The sequence below is a fragment of the Pan troglodytes genome, chromosome 1, assembly GCF_028858775.2.
Source record: "Pan troglodytes isolate AG18354 chromosome 1, NHGRI_mPanTro3-v2.0_pri, whole genome shotgun sequence".
Taxonomy (NCBI): Eukaryota; Metazoa; Chordata; class Mammalia; order Primates; family Hominidae; genus Pan; species Pan troglodytes.
Window position 1 is genome coordinate 138,779,154 of NC_072398.2, and position 19,822 is coordinate 138,798,975.

General features: G+C 39.8%; 2 protein-coding genes across 5 annotated transcripts in view; one reads left to right on the forward strand and one right to left on the reverse strand.

Annotated features, from left to right (window-relative positions):
* GLMN (glomulin, FKBP associated protein) overlaps positions 1 to 19,822 on the forward strand; it is a 195,505-nt gene that overhangs the window by 53,637 nt on the left and 122,046 nt on the right.
* RPAP2 (RNA polymerase II associated protein 2) overlaps positions 923 to 19,822 on the reverse strand; it is an 88,286-nt gene continuing 69,386 nt past the window's right edge. For 3 of the 4 annotated variants that reach the window (XR_010159378.1, XM_001153375.5, XM_063816821.1), the window contains 2 exons: positions 7,374 to 7,523; positions 923 to 1,234 (listed from right to left, as the gene is read on the reverse strand). Coding sequence is in view for 3 of the 4 variants with exons in the window: in XM_001153375.5 (XP_001153375.3) it covers position 1,234; positions 7,374 to 7,523 (151 nt within the window). In the remaining variant the exon portion in view is untranslated. The remainder of the gene's footprint in view (positions 1,235 to 7,373; positions 7,524 to 19,822) is intronic. The other variant, XM_009425350.4, reaches the window with a different exon arrangement.

Below are 19,822 nucleotides of genomic sequence, written 5' to 3' on the forward strand. Positions count from 1 at the left end.
AGTTTTTGTTATACACGTCTTATACTTCTTTTGTTAAATTTATTCCTAAGTATTTAATTCTCTTTGGTGATATTGTGAACACAATTTTCTTTATTTCATTTTTGGAGTTTTCTGAACAGAAAAACACAATTGATTTTCTGTATATTGATCTAGCCTGTGACCTTGCTGAACTTGATTAATTCTATTACACTATGATTTTTTGTTGTGGTTAGACCCTTACACAATCAAATGAGGTTAAAAAAAAATTGTCAAAGTGGCCCCAGACCAACAACAGGATGACAGTAGCCTTTGCCCATACAGAGATAAAGTTTAGTTTTTGCAGTCCTTTCCCATAGAGATTGTATGGCAGTAGCCAATTCTATGGCCTACTGCCATACAACCTGAACTGAAGTCCAGAAAGTTTAGGTGACTGGGCCACAGAGCTAATTACTGGTGGAGCCAAGAAGAGAAATTATATCCCTACCTCCTTGCCCACTAAGCTCCCCATTCCAGTGGGCTGCTTTCTGGTCCTTTTCCATGATTGGGCTTTAGTAGCTGTCATTTCCTCCAGTGTCCAAGAGTATTTTCTTGGCCTTCCAGTAAAGCTCCCCAAGTTGTCTGTGCTCCCCCTCAACTGCTAACTTGCCTACCTGATAAACATTTTGAAAAGCAATCTAAATTCTAGAAATTGTCTCTCCTGCAAACAAACTACAGATTCCATTTAAAGCATTTCCTTGAGTCCAGAAAGTTCTGAGATTTTCCTGTTTTGGACTAGACTTCCAAAGGGCTTCATCTTAAATTGTGTGTATTTATTGACCTAATTGTTTACTGATCTTTAGAATTTAGAGTTTAGATTGGGAGGTCAAAATCATAACTTTCTCAATTTTTTTGGCAAACTGATATGATGGCTGGAAATCATCCAGAAAAAGTAGAGATCATTATATTTTCTTGAATATTCATTCAAGTTTCAATTTAATACTTAAACATTCATTTTCGAATAAAAATACTATGTCTTGTACTAGGGATACAAAGACTTGGTTATTCTTGTTGGAGTAATGATTCTCCTCTATCTGGGGAGGTCATCCTCTGCAGTTGGGGACTGAAGGACTGGGAGATGGGAGATTGAAACTTAAAGAGGTAAAGGTATGTCTTGGAATAAAACTAGTTATCAGTCACCACCAGACCATCATGGCGGCTAGAATTCCAGAAACGGTGAATAGAAGTTCATCTTCTATTTTGTCTTCATGGAATATATCTGTGAAGCAAAAAAGGATACTTTGAGTAAAACATGTATTGGGAGGCCAAGGCAGGCAGATCACGAGGTCAGGAGTTTGAGACCAACCTGGCCAGCATGGTGAAACCCCCATCTCTACTAAAAATACAAAAAAACCCAAAAAGTTTGCCAGGCATGGTGGCATGCACCTGTAGTCCCAGCTACTCAGAAGGATGAGGCAGAAGAACTGCTTGAACTCGGGAGGCAGAGATTGCAGTGAGCCAAGATTGCACCATTGCACTCCAGCCTGGGTGACAGAGCAAGACGCCATCTCAAAAAAAACCCAAAAAACAAAACAACAAAAAAACATGTAAAGTATTTTACTAGCTGTTGTAGACACTGTGTGTCTTGTCAATATTCATTCAATTTCTTCCCCATTATGTATATTCTACCCAACAACAGTTTGGGTGGAGTAGACTGAGCTTCGTATTCAACTTGAGGGCTAAGTTTTGACTGATCAAGGTCAACTGGAAAAGCCCTTCTCTTTCCTTCATCCCTAGCCAGAATGATTTCATTAGCTCTTTCCCTTATCCTTTGCAAGAATGATTTCGTTAGCTCACAGCATTCCCATGACCCCATGAATTGGTTCAGGGGTGTCCTCAGTCAGGATGAAGTTCAAGACTCTCACCAAGGCAGTATGGTATGCTATATATAAAACTGGAGCCTACTGAACATTTTTGCCCCTCTGCTAGACACCTTCTAAGATATCCCCCAATGGCTGTTGTCTCCTGGTATTCATGCCCTTGTATAATCCTCTCACCTTGAGTATGGGCTGGACCTAGTGACTAGTTTCTAACTAACAGAATATAGCAAAAGTGATGGGATGTCACTTCTGAGATTAGTTATTAATACAAAAAGACTGTGGCTTCCATCATGGGTCTCCTCTCTCACTGGCTCACTCCGATGGAAGCCACATGCCATGTTGTGAGGTGCACTCTAGAAAGGCCTATGGGCAGGGGATTAGGGGAGGTTTCTAGACAACAGTGAGAAACTGAGACCCTGAGTTCAACAGTCTATGAGGAGTGTGATCCTGCCAACAACCACATGAGTGAGCCTGAAGGAGATCTTCCATTCTAGCCTTCAGGTGACATCATAGCGCTGGCAGATAGCTTAACTGTAACATCAGGAAAGACCCTGAGCCAGAGGCTCCCAGTTCAACTGCACCTAGATTCCTGACTCACAGAAACTGTGACATAAAAAATGTTTGTTACTTTAAACCACAAACATCTTTTTTGTTTGTTTGTTTTGGAGAAATTTGTTAGTAACAAAAGTTAACTAATATACCACAATAACAAAAGGTAGTTGGAAATGGATTTTTTTTCTGTTATTCACAACTGAAAGCATATTAATATACTAGGTAGTAATCTTCAAAAGGTTACTAGATATTAAAATCTCTAAACTCAAATGAATTTACCATGGCATACCAAAATAATGCAAACAAAAAAACCTTCTATCCTTCTACTCATAACCATCTTCATTTCTCATATGGAAAATTATGTAATAAGGGCCATTCATTGATAATCCTTTATAATACTGACAAAGTAATCTGGGCCAAGATTTACCTTTGATTACTTAGGCAAATGAACAATGTAAATAAATAATGATCATAGGGGAACTGTTAAGTCCACTTAAAACATCTACTGTTGAAAGTCCTTAAAACTACTTTAACATCATCTGTTTATGTACAAGTTTAAAATATGCTAGTTAAAATGATTTTTAATTGGTATCTATTCATTACAGCAGGTTTAGAAGGACTTCTGGCTAGGTACTGTTTGCTGTCAGTCTGAAATAGAAACCTCTTTTTTTTTTTTTTTTGAGACAGGGTCTTGCTCTGGTGCCCAGGCTGGAGTGCAGTGGTGTGATCATGGCTCACTGCAGCCTCGACCTCCTGGGCTCAAGAAATCCTCCTGCCTCAGCCTCCCGAGTAGCTGGGATTACAGGCAGGTGCCACCTGTAGGCAACCATATCTGACTAATTTTTTTATTTTTTGTAGAGACAGGATCTCTACAAAACTGGGCAACTTTGTTGCCAGACTGGTCTTGAACTCCTGGGCTCAAGCGATCCTCCCACCTTGGCCCCCCAAAGTGCTGGAATTTTAGGCATAAGCTACTGCACCCAGCCAAGAAACCTGTCAACCAATGTACAAAGGATGTCATGGACTGAGGAGTATGATTGGTTTAAATTCCAACCTCTCCATATTCTTTACGGGCCTTTGAATGTTATGCTTATACAAACCAACCCAAGCTCACTCCTTCAGTAAAAGCCTTTGCTATATAGTGTCCTCAGAGTAGCAGGATCACTTGAAAAGACCATTGGGTATAAATTGGGGGGCAGTTACAGTGCTAATTCCTTTTTTTTTTTTTGAGATGGAGTTTTGCACTGTCACCCAGGCTGGAGTGCAGTGGCACAATCTCGGCTCACTGCGACCTCCACCTCCTGAGTTCAAGTGATTCTCCTGCCTCAGCCTCCTGAGTAGCTGGGATTACAGGCACTTGCCACCACGCCCAGCTAATTTTTGTATTTTTAGTAGAGACAGGGTTTCACAGGGTTTCACCATGTTGGCCAGGCTGGTCTCGAAATCCTGACCTCAAGTGATCCTCCTGCCTCAGCCTCCCAAAGTGCTGGGATTACAGGCATTAGCCACTGCGCACCCGGTCTGGTATTCTTTCTTAATCACCAAAATCACCTCTTTCAAATATCCTTCCTATATATTTAGAGATTTGATTAAAGATTGTTTTATAGGCCAGGCACGGTGGCTCACGCTTGTAATCCCAGAACTTTGGGAGGCTGAGGCAGGCAGATCACGAGGTCAAGAAATCGAGACCGTCCTGGCCAACATGGTGAAACCCCATGTCTACTAAAAATACAAAAATTAGCTGGGCATGGTGGTGCACGCCTGTAGTCCCAGCTACAGGGAGGCTGAGGCAGGAGAATCGCTTGAACTGGGAGGCAGGTGTTGCAGTGAGCTGAGATTGCACCACTGCATTCCAGCCTGGCAACAGAGCGAGACTCCGTCTCAAAAAAAAAAAAAGATTGTTTTATAAAAATTCAAATAATAAAAATAAATATTAAATGACAGACATAATAAGAGCTATCTATGACAAACCCACAGCCAATATCATACTGAAAAACTGGAAGCATTCTCTTTGAAAAATGGGCACAAGACAGGGATGCCCTCTCTCACCACTCCTATTCAACATAGTGTTGGAAGTTCTGGCCAGGGCAATCAGGCAGGAGAAGGAAATAAAGGGTATCAATTAGGAAAAGAGGAAGTCAAATTGTCCCTGTTTGCAGATGACGTGATTGTATATCTAGAAAACCCCATCATCTCAGCCCAAAATCTCCTCAAGCTGATAAGCAACTTCAGCAAAGTCTCAGGATACAAAATCAATGTACAAAAATCACACGCATTCTTATACACCAATAACAGACAAACAGCCAAATCATGAGTGAACTCCCATTCACAATTGCTTCAAAGAGAATAAAACACTTAGGAATCCAACTTACAAGGGATGTGAAGGACCTCTTCAAGGAGAACTACAAACCACTGCTCAATGAAATAAAAGAGGATACAAACAAATGGAAGAACATTCCATGCTCATGGGTAGGAAGAATCAATGTCGGGAAAATGGCCATACTGCCCAAGGTAATTTATAGATTCAGTGCCATCCCCATCAAGCTACCAATGACTTTCTTCACAGAATTGGAAAAAACTACTTTAAAGTTCATATGGAACCAAAAAAGAGCCTGCATTGCCAAGTCAATCCTAAGCCAAAAGAACAAAGCTGGAGGCATCACGCTACCTGGCTTCAAACTATACTACAAGGCTACAGTAACCAAAACAGCATGGTACTGGTACAAAAACAGAGATATAGATGAATGGAACAGAACAGAGCCCTCAGAAATAATGCCACATATCTGCAACTATCTGATCTTTGACAAACCTGACCAAAACAAGAAATGGGGAAAGAATTCCCTATTTAATAAATGGTGCTGGGAAAACTGGCTAGCCATATGTAGAAGGCTGAAACTGGATCCCTTCCTTACACCTTATACAAAAATTAATTCAAGATGGATTAAAGACTTACATGTTAGACCTAAAACCATAAAAACCCTAGAAGAAAACCTAGGCAATACCATTCAGGACATAGGCATGGGCAAGGACTTCATGTGTAAAACACCAAAAGCAATGGCAACAAAAGCCAAAATTGACAAATGGGATCTAATTAAACTAAAGAGCTTCTGCACAGCAAAGAAACTACCATCAGAGTGAACAGGCAACCTACAGAATGGGAGAAAATTTTTGCAACCTACTCATCGACAAAGGGCTAATATCCAGAATCTACAATGAACTCAAACAAATTTACAAGAAAAAAACAAACAACCCCATCAAAAAGTGGGTGAAGGATATGAACAGACACTTCTCAAAAGAAGACATTTATGCAGCCAAAAGACACATGAAAAAATGCTCGTCATCACTGGCCATCAGAGAAATGCAAATCAAAACCACAATGAGATACCATCTCACACCAGTTAGAATGGCGATCATTAAAAAGTCAGGAAACAACAGGTGCTAGAGAGGATGTGGAGAAATAGGAATGCTTTTACACTGTTGGTGGGACTGTAAACTAGTTCAACCATTGTGGAAGTCAGTGTGGCGATTCCTCAGGGATCTAGATCTAGAAATACCATTTGACCCAGCCATCCCATTACTGGGTATATACCCAAAGGATTATGAATCATGCTGCTATAAAGACACATGCACACATATGTTTATAGAGGCACTATTCACAATAGCAAAGACTTGGAACCAACCTAAATGTCCAACAATGATAGACTTGATTAAGAAAATGTGGCACATACACACCATGGAATACTATGCAGCCATAAAAAATGATGAGTTCATGTCCTTTGTAGGGACATGGATGAAACTGGAAACCATCATTCTAAGCAAACTATCGCAAGGACAAAAAACCAAACACCGCATGTTCTCACTCATAGGTGGGAATTGAACAAAGAGAACACATGGACACAGGAAGGGGAACATCACACACCGGGGACTGTTGTGGGGTGGGGGGTGGGGGAGGGATAGCATTAGGAGATATACCTAATGTTAAATGACAAGTTAATGGGTGCAGCACACCAACATGGCACATGTATACATATGTAACAAACCTGCACATTGTGCACATGTACCCTAAAATTTAAAGTATAATAATAATAAAATTAAAAAAATAATAAAATAAATGACAGACATCAAGTATGCTTTGTGGGAAAGAGATAGGATTAGAGGCAGAGGTGAAGGGGGAATTTTCCTTTTATATTTATGCAGTCTGTATTGCTTAATTTTTATTTTACAACATTCTGTATTGCTTTTATAATTTAAAAAACATTAAAAAAAAAAAAGAAAATCTCCCTGAGAGAATCTCATTTGTAGCTTAGGATGAATTTCCTCAATTATAACATTAAATCAGTACCTATCTGAGCATGCACTTTGGGATTGTGTGAAATGAGAAGGAAGGAATAGATGGAAAGTTATAATTAAGGCAGGACAAGGAAGGGAATATTCTGATGGGCAGTTCTGAAAGAGGAAAGGTTTGGGATAGTAGGAGGGGGCTGTGTATCTGGGAACAGGGTTAGGATTCAACAAAGTCAGACTTGTAAATTCACCTGCTTATCTGTACATGAAATGACTAAGGTATTGGCTGGGTAGGGGTTGATTTCACTGAAAGGGGCAGTAGGATGAGGATGTTCACAATGGATCACTGCAGTAGCCGAGTTGAAGTAAACTGCTACTTCCTGGGAAGAAACTTATCAGATGGGACATGTGGGATAGCCTACACTTGAGTATGAAACTGATAATGCGGAGTTTCCTGGACTGCAAAAAACAGAACTGTTGTAACCTACAAGAGAGGAATGCAACAAATATGGGGCACAAAGTAAGTAGACAGGAAGTGACTGAGGCAGCTGAGAACTAAGGGATATCATGTCCTTCCTTAGCAAACTGAGGGCATCTTGAGGTCTGTACTTGGTTTTTACAATTTCCAATTAAAAAAAAAAACGAATCCACATAGGCAACAAATGAAGAATAAAAACCAAAATAAAACACAATCCAACTTACCACTCTGGTAAACAGCTGGTTCTAAATATGATGGTTAGACTTTCAAGGTCTTCATTTTTTAGATGTAATTCTTCAAGCAGGGTGTCTAGAAACCGTGTAAACACCATACCTTCCTGAGAATGTTTCTGAATGCCAAGAATTGGGGTCAGTCTGAAACAACCGAAAATACTAAATACATATCCATGAAATGATAAGGGCAAAGGGACTCCTATCTTCAACATGGCAGAGAAAATTTTATGAGAATAATAAGGTCTCTTTGATTTAACAAAACTCCCAGAGAGAAGGCTTTACTAACAAAGGCAGAAGAGAAGTCTCAGGAAAAGACTGAAAGATCAAACATTAAGTATGAAAGAAGTATAAAAGCCTAAATCTATAATATGTTTGTTCTTCTTCATGCCAGCAAAAACTACTAAAATTCTGCTCAGAAAATGAACTCTTTCCATTTGGGAAAGGGAGGTTACGAAAAGGAGTTTAGAGCTGAGAATTGCTTTAAAAACATACTTATATTAGATGTTTGGATTATATCACCTAAAAAGACAATAGTAAACAAACAAGATTACCTTTTGAATGAAATTTTCTTTTTTTTGAGGCGGAGTCTCGCTTCTGTCATCTAGGCTGGAGTGCAGTGGTACAATCTCGGCTCACTGCAACCTCCACCTCCTGGGTTCAAGCGATTCTCCTGCCTCAGCCTCCCGAGTAGTTGGGATTATAGGTGGTTGCCACCACGCCCGGTTAATTTTCGTTTTTTTGGTAGAGACGGGGTTTCACCATGTTGGCCAGGCTGGTCTCGAACTCCTGGCCTCAGGCGATCCACCAGCCTCAGGTGATCCACCAGCCTCAGCCTCCCAAAGTGTTAGGATTACAGGTGTGAGCCACCATGCCTGGTCAACATTTTTATATTTATTTATTTATATTATTATTATTTTTTAATTTTTTGAGATGGAGTCTTGCTCTGTCACCCAGGCTGGAATGCAGTGGTGCAATCTCAGCTCACAGCAACCTCCCGGGTTCAAGCAATTCTCCTGCCTCAGCCTCCTGAGTAGCTGGGACTACAGGTGTGTGCCACCACGCCTGGCTAATTTTTGTATTTTTAGTAGAGATGGGGTTTCACCATGTTGGCCAGGCTGGTCTCGAACTCCTGATCTGAAACAATATACCTGCCTTGGCCTCCCAAAGTGCTGGGATTACAAGCGTGAGCCACCACGCCTGGCTAACATTTTTCTTTTTAAAACACTAAATAAATGAATTACGTCTTGTAAGGCACTTCATACCAATTCTGTAAGAAACAATATGCTTTTTTCTCTAATCATTTCCAGTAAGTACTCCTAAAGATTGACTCTGCACAATGGAATTTTAAAAGTAATTTAAACTGAAATGTGATCAGGACATGATTTTTAAAAACTGAGCAATATCTATTCTAATTACAAAGATTAAAGACCCTGACTTCTCATAAATATATATTTTTTTTCTCTAGAGAGTATGCGTCTCAGAGTTCTTACAAGTTACATTCCTAGAAAGCTTTTTGGGAGAAAATTCTTTTCTCCCCAAATAGTTTTACACTTCCCACAAAGCTCTTTCAGATATTTATTTAACCTTGGTTATTTGCCTGGGCATATTTAATAAAAATAAAATAACTCTCAAATTTAAATCAACAAAGCTCAAGAAATCAGAGCAGATCAGTTCCATAGTAGTCAGTGTGAAATGTAAGTGTTTTCTGAGAGGCAGATTTTCTTCCTTGCTTAGCCCATCCTATACGGAAAGTAGAAGTAAAAGGGAAATTTTGTCAGAATTGTCCAAATATGGCCAGGACTTCCAGAGGAGGTGGGAAATTCTCTATGTCCTTGAAGTATTTTAGCAAGAACTGGAGATGAGATGACTGCAATAGTCCAATGAAATCCATAGAATTCTAACTGGGAAAATTGCTATTGTGCATTCCTTTACCATCTCTCCTGTATTTCTTTGCAGCTAGGAGATGGAGTACCAAGTTCTCAGACTTCATGAGCTTTGTCTGCACATATTCCCCAAAGGTAGTTCATAACTGAGAAATAGGACTACCCAAGTATTCCAGTGCCAAGCCCAAGCTGGGTATAGAGGTAAACCTAGAGTTGTGGCCAGCTTTTTTTCTGAGGCATTTTCCTGTAGAGAAGATGGAACCAAGAAGCTAACTCTAGCTTTTCCAATACTTAAGTGATGTCAACATTTAAAATATTAAGTTGCTACTTCCCCATAGTAAGACCAAGAATAAGGGATGGGATAACACTGGCTAAAATAAAACCAAGAAGTCCAAGTCAGGCGGTTCAAATATACCAACTCCACAGAAACCTAGCTTTTGTTTATATTTAAAGTGGTACTGGCCGGGCGCGATGGCTCATGCCTGTAATCCCAGCACTTTGGGAGGCCGAGGTGGGCGGATCATTTGAGGTCAGGAGTTCAAAACCAGCCTGGCCAACATGGTGAAACCCCATCTGTACTAAAAATAAAAAATAAAAAATAAATTAGCCTGGTGTGGTGGTGGGCACCTGTAATCCCAGCTACTCAGGAGGCTGAGGTAGGAGAATCGCTTGAACCCAGGAGGCGGAGGTTGCAGTGAGTAGAGATCACACCGCTGCACTCCAGCCTGGGCAACAGAGTGAGACTCCATCTCAAAAATGAATGAATGAATGAATGAATGAATGAATAAATAAATAAAGTGGTACTTATTTGACACATCCAAAACAACTTCTCTGACTTTCAAGGAGATTAGTATTTGGCTCATATGTGAAAATAAGGTTTTCTCAATTCCTTCTCAAAGTGCCATTAGTACTTAACCCAAATGTCCAAACTGAAACCTAAAATTATAAATAAATGGTGACTACTAGATTTCTCAATCTGTGTGCCCATATGAGAATAGCAAATGTAAAGAGTTATTACAGAGAAACAGCTGTAAGAGCTGCCCCTCTATCAACTGCCTTAGTTACAAACTATTTTAGGAATAATAATACTTCTCTAGAAAACTTGTAAGGCTAAAATGATTCTATAAATTACTAAAACCAAAATTTCTGTTTATAAAGAAATCCTTGGATTAATGAGAAACTTTAGGTAGGAGGAAACAAACAAACACAAAAGGAGAGCAAGGACATAATCCCACTACATGTTCCTGAGCCCATGGCAAATATTGCTCATCTATCAGGCATTCTTTTCTTAATGAGCTTGGACCTGCTTTGAGAATTATCAAAACAGGACTCTGAATAACCATTTCAACTGTTTAGGGCTGGCTCTTGAGATGAAACCTGTTCCCTCCCAGGCTAACTACAAGCCCTAGAGGAACTATGTACACAACCCAATTCTTTTTTTTTTTTTTTTTGAGACAAAGTTTCGCTCTGTCATTAGGCTGGAGTGCAGTGGCATGATCTTGGCTCACTGCAACCTCCGCCTCCCAGGTTCAAGCGATTATCCTGCCTCAGCCTCCTGAGTAGCTGGACTACAGGCGTGTGCCACCACGCCCAGCTAATGTTTGTATTTTTAGTAGAGAAGTGGTTTCATCATGTTGGCCAGGATGGTCTCGATCTCTTAACCTCGTGATCCACCCACCTCGGCCTCCCAAAATGCTGAGATTACAGGCATGAGCCACCACGCCCGGCCTACACAACCCAATTCTAATCCTAGCCCTGCTAGGAATGCTTGTATGACTTGGGGCAAGTAGCACCTCAAAGCCTTAGGGTCGATCTATAAAATGGGGCTGATAATACTAAAGTACCTTAAAAGATTATTACAAAACTCAAATGGGATACTGTAGAGGAATAGCTCTTTTTATCAATTATAGTATTGGTTATATTATCAACTAACATTTACCATGTGCTACTTATGAGTACTTACCATGTACTACGTTCTAAACATGAATTATCTCCTTTAAATGTACAGAGATCCTAAGGATGTAGTTGTCACCTCCATTTAACAGACAAGGAAATAAAGGCATAAAAAATAGAAGTATCTTCCCCAAGTTCACAAAGATAGTAAGTAGCAGGTTGGGGCTTTGAACCTAAACAATTTATCTCAAAAAGCCCAAACTCTTAGCTAATATGCTAGCTTTCATTCTTTGTAGGCTATAAAGTGCTATAAATTTAATTGTTACTTGCCTGACTTATATGTACTGATCCCTCAATGAACATGCAGAAGGAATAGAATGATTTAAATTTGCTTTAGAGAACGAGAGGACTACAGATGTAAAAATGGCAAGTAGTTGGGAGGCAGAAGGAAGTGCTGATAGAGAAATCACACAAAGTCTGGTGTCTGGTGGAGACAAGAATATCAACTTGGGGCCTAGAGATTTCTACAGCAAGTCATCAAACAAATAGATAGCAATCCTCAGGCATCTGGAGACAGGATTTCCTGACTATTCTTAACACGTGACCCCTAACTGTTGCTGCATAATTATACTCTTGGAAAGTTTAGTCAGTAAGGAAATAAGATTTCCTTTAATCTTATTTATTCCCTTGTATTTCCCTTTTAATCTTTAACTGAAAAGACTCCTCCCCCACCAGTCCCTAACAGAATATAAATGATTATAGATCTATATAATATAGTCGTCTCTCAGTATCTGTCGGGGATTGGCTCCAGGACCTCCCATGGAAATCAAATTCTGAGGATGCCCAGGTCCTTGATATAAAATAGCATAGTATTTGCATATAACCTATGCACATCCTCCCGTATACTTTAAATCATTTCTACATTACTTATAACATCTAATACTATGTAAGTGTTATGTAAATAGTTATACTGTATTTTTAAGGGGAAAATGACAAGAAAAAATGTCCATAGGTGTTCAAAGCAGATGCAGTTTTTTCTTTCCCTGAATATTTGAATTTTTTTTTTTTTTTGAGACAGAGTCTCACTCTGTCACCCAGGGTGGAGTGCAATGGCGCTATCTTGGCTCACTGCAACCTCTGCCTCCTGGGTTCAAGCGGTTTTTGGGCCTCTGCTTCCTGAGTGGCTGGGACTACAGGTGAGCGCCACCACACCCATCTAAATTTTTTTTGTTTTGTTTTGAGACAGAGTCTCACCCTGTCACCCAGGCTGGGGTGCAGTGGCTCTATCTTGGCTCACTGCAACCTCCGCCTCTTGGGTTCAAGTGATTCTCCTGCCTTAGCCTCCTGAGTAGCTGGAATTATAGGCGTCCGCTACCACACCCAGCTAATTTTTGTATTTTTACTAGAGATGGGGTTTCACCATGTTGGCCAGACTGATCTTCAACTCCTGACCTCAAGTGATCTGCCCGCGTAGGCCTCCCAAAGTGCTGGGATTACAGGCTTGAACCACTGCGCCTGTCCAATTTTTTGTATTTTTAGTAGAGACAGGGTTTCACCATGTTGCCTAGGCTGGTCTTGAACTCCTGAGCTCAGGCAGTCCACCTGCCTCAGCCTCCCAAAGTGCTAGGATTACAGGTGTGAGCCACTGCACTGGCCCTTTCCCTGAATATTTCTGATCTGTGGTTCGCTGAATCCACAGTTACAGAACCCCTGTGTACAAAGAACTAACTGTATTAGCTTTCTAAGAGTTATAAGTTGAGAAATTATTTTTGGAATTAGGCGATGTATACATGAATAAATACTGTAATAGTTCCTGTGTATTTCTAAATATTAATCTAGTGGACTACTTTTGGAGTCATGTAAAACATATTATTTTTAAGATGCTGAACCCTGAAAATCTGATGTATAATATAATTTTATGAATGATTCATTCAAGAGTATTATGATTTGCTTTTATTTCCAAAGTAATTTACATTCAAAATTGAATAAGGTCTATATATAATCTTTATGTTCTCCACATTCATTTAACATGCTTTATTACTTAATAGCACAGATTCCTTGCCCCATCTACTTTATTTTTATTTATTTATTAAATTTTATTTATTTCAGTGGTTTTGGGGGAGCAGGTGGTTTTTGCTTACATAGATAAGCTCTTTAGAGGCGATTTCTGAGATTCTGGTGCACCCATCACCCAAGCAGTATACACTGTATCCAATGTGCAGTTTTTTAATCCCTCACTCCCTCTCACCCATCAACTTTATGTTTTATTACTTAATAGCAATTAACTACCTGCATGCTTTTCCAGTCTGGCTGCTTACTGGGCATTTTCTGAATTCCATGTTATCTCTGTAGCAAGAGGCTCTGTGTCTCCTTGCATAGATGAATCAGAAGTGAGATTATAACATTTTATCTGCCTACTATGGTTTTGATCAACTATAAGAATTGGTTGTAGCTATTGCCAAAGATGCTACTAACTATTGGGATTCTTTTTAGAACACATACTGCCCTAATGATAGGTGTCATTGGAGTAACTCGAGTTTAGGACCTATCTGATGTAGAGGTCCAAGCACTGAGCTTGGAGATAAGGTTCTATTCAGAGTGTGCTTTTGTTAGTAGTAACCATGGAAGAGGACTTTGTAAACCACAAAGCACCTAGCAACGCAGTCCCTATATGTGCATAGAACCAGGCCCAGTGAAAAATGAACAGACTTAATACCAGAACTGTTCTTTTCATGGTCAGTAATGGCCTCCTAACTTCCACTTCTGAAAGCCTCTTCTGTGTTCTCTTCCTAGTTAACTGCAGTATTGGATGTTTCTGATCACTTCCTCCCTTCCTAGAATTCTCCTCCTCTTAGTCATGGTTTTTCTCCTACCCCTGATTCTTTATAATCTCTCTTGTTGGCTTCTCAATGTAAAAGAATAGGTCAATGGACAACCTATGGTCCACAGGCCAAATTGGGCTTCCCATTTATTTCAAATACAGCCATAACCATTTATTTACATATTCCACAGTTGCTTTCATGCTAAAACAGCACAATCTAGTAGTTGCAAGTGTAGTGCTAGCAAAGACAAACATATTTATGATCTAGTCCTTTACCAAAGTTTGCCAACCCCTGTACTATTACATACAGCTTTAATTATTTTTTTTTGAGACCGAGTTTCGCTCTTGTCGCCCAGACTGGAGTGCAATGGCGCTATCTCTGCTCACTGCAACCTCTGCCTCCTGGGTTCAAGCAGTTCTTCAGCCTGAGTCCCGAGTAGCTGGGATTACAGGTGCGCCACCACCACGCCTAGCTACTTTGTTTTTTTTTTTTTTTTTTTTGTATTTTTAGTAGAGACGGGGTTTCACCATGTTGGCCAGGCTGCTCTCGAACTCCTGACCTCAGGTGATCCGCCTGCCCTGGCCTCCCAAAGTGCTAGGATTACAGGTGTAAGCCACTGTACATGGCCTTACAGTTTTAATTTAAAATGAATAACTCAGTCATTAATGTAATGCTTTATATACTATCGCTCTGATGATTAGAGCAATTACAACAGGAGATGAGAAATCTAAAGGAACCGTTTAGCTCTAGGATATTCACGGGCTGATCTATGAAAAATCTCTCACATACTGGACCACTTATGGATGGAGGATGCTTAGTAACCAAAACTATCTCATAAAAGTTTCCAGCTGGAGAGAGTATTTTCCCTGGCTCATTCTATTCCAATCATACTGGCTAACCATATCTCAATTTGTGCTGAGGTTAAATTTGTCCTCACTTTAGAGGCTTCTTTAGAGGCTTGCTTGGGGATATTCCCCCTCAGTTCTCTGCATGGTAGGATCCTTCATGTGATTCAGTTTTGTTTAATGTCACCTTTCCCTCTAAAATCCATCCTCAGTCTCACCTCTCTACTTCCTTTCTTTGCTTTTTCTCCATCATCATTAATAATTGTCTATTTGTTTGCTTGTCTATCTCCATCCAAAAGAATGTGAACGTCATGAGGACAATGACTTCATATATTGTGTCCACTGTATCCTTCGTGCCTGTTACACTGTAGATCATCAATAATTACTTGTTGAAGAACTAGTTTAAGAGGACAATTATTTATTGTGATTACTGAAATGTTTTTCTCTTTCACAAAATTTTCCTCCTCTCATTTGAAAGATTGAGATGAGGCCTTGCTGTGTCGCTCTGGCTGTAGTGCAGTGGTGCGATCATAGCTCACTGAAGCCTCGAACTCCTGGGCTCAAGCAGTCTTCCTGCCTCAGCCTCCAAAGTATTAATAGCTGGGACTACAGGCATGTGCCACCATACCCGGCTACTTTAAAAAAATTTTTTTTAGTGTCTTGCTATATTGCCCAGGCTGGTCTTGAACTCCTGGCCTCAAGCAATCCTCCTACCTCATCCTCCTGAGAGACTGGGATTATAGGTGTGAGCCACTGTGCTGGGCTCCCCTCCTTTCATTTTTAGAAGAATGGAGGAAACATTTTCTTCATTCCCCCTCCCCCAGGCCACACATTCTGCATCTTCCTGCCAGAATATTTCAAAACATCCATCAGTGAGGTGTGAGATGAGCTTTAAATTCATCAGGCATTAAATCATGACCTACCACTTGTTACTGAAATTCTCTTCCTCACTTCCATTTGTCCTAGAATTCAGTGTTGTCTGGGAAGCCCTACGACTGGCTAAGCATGAATAGTGCTATGTGCCACTGAGCAGGCTTAGGCGTTAGCTTTAATTCACTTCCAGAACTACAAAGGAAACTGTAGAGCAAGGGGCTGGGCCTGGAGTGGTTGCTTGGTCCCTTTCTCAGGAAGAAAAGTACTTAATTAAGCCTTATAGGTGAAATATGAAAGGAGAGGAAATTCTTTTCATTCTAAATGATATGAGATTTACTTGGCCAAGGGAAGAAGCAATTTAGGGTATCTACATAAAGTTATTTTTTAATTGGCAAATAAAAATTGCATGTATTTATGGAGTACAACATGACGTTTTGAAATATGTGTACATTGTGGAATGACTGCATCAAGCTAATTAACATGTGCATTACCTCATATACTTATTTTTATGTGGTAAGAACACTTAAATCTACTGTTTTGATGATGATGATAATAATGGCTAATATTTATTGCTTTCTAGGTGTAAGATACTTCTTTTTGTTTTGCTTTTTCCGTTTTTTTTTTTTTTTTTTTTTTTTTTGAGACAGGGTCTCACTCTGTCACCCAGGATGGAGTGCAGTGGTGCAATCAGAGCTCACTGCAGCCTCAATCTCCTGGCCTCAAGCAATCCTTCCACCTCAGCCTCCCAAAGTGCTGGGATTACAGGCATGAGCCACTGCACCTGGCCCAGGTTTTTTTTTAAGATTCCACATATAAGTGAGATTGTGCAGTATTTGTATTTGTGCCTGGCTTATTTCACTTAACCTAACATCCTCCAGATTCACCTATGTCGTCACAAATAATAGGATTTCCTTCTTTTTAAAGCTGAATATATGCTGCTGTTTATATGTATATAATATATATACCATATTTTCTTTATTCATGTATCTGTTGATGGACACTTCGGCTGATTCCGTATCTCGGCTATTGTGAACAATGCTGCAATGAAAATGGGAGTGCAGATGTCTCTTTGACATACTGATTTCATTTCCTGTGGATCTATCTTATCTATCTATCCATCTGTCTTATTTATCTACCTAGATACCTACCCACCCACCCACCCTTCAGTGGGATTGCTAGATTATACTGTAGGTATATATATATATATATATTTTTTTTTTGAGACAGAGACTCACTCTATTGCCCAGGCTGGACTGCAGTGGCACGATCTCAGCTCACTGCGAACTCTGCCTTCCAGGTTCAAGCGATTCTCCTGCCTCAGCCTCCCGAGTAGCTGGGATTACAGGCACATGCCACCACGCCTGGCTGATTTTTCTATTTTTAGTAGAGACGGGGTTTCACCATGTTGGCCAGGCTGATCTCGAACTCCTGACCTCATGATCCACCCACCTCGGCCTCCCAAAGTGCTGGGATTACAGGCATGAGCCACAGTGCCCGGCCTATTTTTAATTTCTTGAGGAACCTCCACATTGTTCTCCATAATGGCTGTACTAATTTACACTGCCACTGACAATGTTCAAGGGTTCCCTTTTCCAGGTATCTTCACCAATGCTTGTTATCATCTATAGGTCTTTATTTCTGTGTAATTCTGGCTATCACTATTCTTGCATGGGGTATATTTTTATTTTTTTTAGGTAAATGAGAATAGCAGAAAGTATCAGCAAAATGAAGACTCAACTGTTTTGGGGATTTATACTCCCTTTCAGTCTCCTTCTTTTAAGAATTAAATGAGACCCAAAGCCCCCACCCCCGTGTTTTTTTTTAAAGTCTCACCAAAGTAAGCAGAATAGACCCTTTCTTAATATAGTGATTTGGTCTCTTTTCACAAAACTGCTAATAAACTACCTACATGATTTTGAAGGATGGAGATTCTACACTTCTATGTGTAGCATGCTGCAACAGTTAATAAACCTTAAATTCTAGACATTGTTTCTCATATATAATCTAAATGTCTCTTGCAGAATTTTATTTTCTTCTTCATGGAACTTTTGTGGGTGTTTTTGGTGGGGGGTTACGAAAGCTCTTGAAGTTATTCCTTCATATTCTTGAAAATGATTCTCAGTTAATTCCAAGTCTTTTTAATCTTTCCTTATAGATGCCATCTGACTACTCCCTATTGGGATTGGTGTTTGCAGTGGTGTTCTTTCCTATACTCACTTCTAGCTTATCATTTTCTTAAAACGTAGTGCCCCATAATATAAATATTGTCCAAACTGTCCAAATTCAGTACTTCAAAATATAAAACAAAACATGTCCAACCCCACAGAAATATATCATAAAATAGACTGGGCACAGTGGCTCATGCCTGTAATCCCAGCACTTTGGGAGGCCGATGCGGGCGGATCACTTTTGGCCAGGAGTTCAAGACAAGCCTGGCCAACATGGTGAAACCCCATCTCTACTAAAAATACAAAAATTAGCTGGGCATGGTGGCACATGCCTGTAGTCCCAGCTACTTGGGAGGATGAGGCACAAGAATCACTTGAACCCTGGAGGTGGGGGTTGCAGTAAGCCGAGATCGCACCACTGCACTCCAGCCTGGGTGACAGAGCAAGACTCTTGTCTTACAGAAAGAGAAACATACAAAATAAAAATGTTTACTTTCAGGTTATCTTTCTTTGAAGTACAATTGCAAGATCTTACCAAACACCTGCTTCCTCTCTTTTTCTTTTGTTAAATTGACTCCCCAGGCTCCTCTTTTCTCCTTATTCCTTTATCTGTGCAGTATAAATTATGATATACTAATTACTTACCTGTTTAATTTTTTCATTAATGAACAACTCCTACCCCAATACACAATGAAAGGGACTCAAGCCTCTATTCCAATCTTGCAACTTCTAATAGTGAATATCAAATAAAACCAGGATGGGAGTGGTGACTTATACCTGCAATCCCAGTGCATTGGAAGGCTGAGGTAGGAAGACTGTTTGAGGCCTGGAACTTGAGACCAGTCTGGGCAACAGAGCAAGATCCCATCTCTACTAAAAATAAAAAAATTAGTTGAGTGTGGAGGTGCACGCCTGAAGTCCCAACAAGAGGCTGAGGTGGGAGGATCGGTTCCCACAACTTGTAAACTTGACCCCAGGAGTTCAAGTTTACAGTGCGCTATGATCATGTCACTGTACTCCAACCTGGATGAAACAGCGAGACAGACCTTGTCTCTAAAACATAAACAAAACAAACAAGCAAAACCCCATAATAATATGGTGGGCCCAAATAACTTCTATGTAAATAAAAAACAGTAATTTATACTACAGCTGATATTTAATGTGTTTTATGCAGGAAATACTTATTAAAATAACCAGCAGAGAATGTGATTGGCTGTAAGTAAAAACAAGATTTCTGTTGAAAGTTATTTCTTTCAATTGCTTTTAAGTATGAATAAAAACCTCAAAAGGTGACACTTAAGATGGCTTAACACAGGCTATCTGCTGGTGAATATAATTTGAAAACAACTCACATGATAAAAACTTACAATGTATAAATCACAAATGAGGAAACTGCTCATGAAACCTCCACCGATTCAAACCTCACTTCTGAAAAGACAGATATCCTTCTATAACAATTCTTTACCATATGGTAAGCGGCGTAACAACAAAAGCAAAAAGCCAAGTGTCAAACTGCATCTTATTGATAAGACCTTTATTTAGCTGACTGCTCCACATATGCTACACATCAAAAGGAAAGAATGTAAATCAGGTTAGGACAAGTACCCTCCATTTGTTATTACTGAGCTATCAAACAACATCTGGTTAACAGGAATTATTATATACAGTAGTAAGAAGAGTTTCCAAGTTTGGGCAAGATAACTGAATCAAGAGAGAGATTTTTAATTAAAAGCTGGCATTTTTATTAAAACCTTCTATCCAAGGATTTAGAGCTGTACAAACTGTTGACTAAACCTCAGAAGTAAGGTACCCATAATTTTGGAAGTCACCAGTTTGTATTCTGTCAACAGAAAAATATATATAAAGAGTTAAAGTTGTGGTTTATTGAGCAAGTAGAGCTAAACTGATGAATCTCTATGTTATTTATCTCGTGGAGTACAATAAAAGTCAGTAACG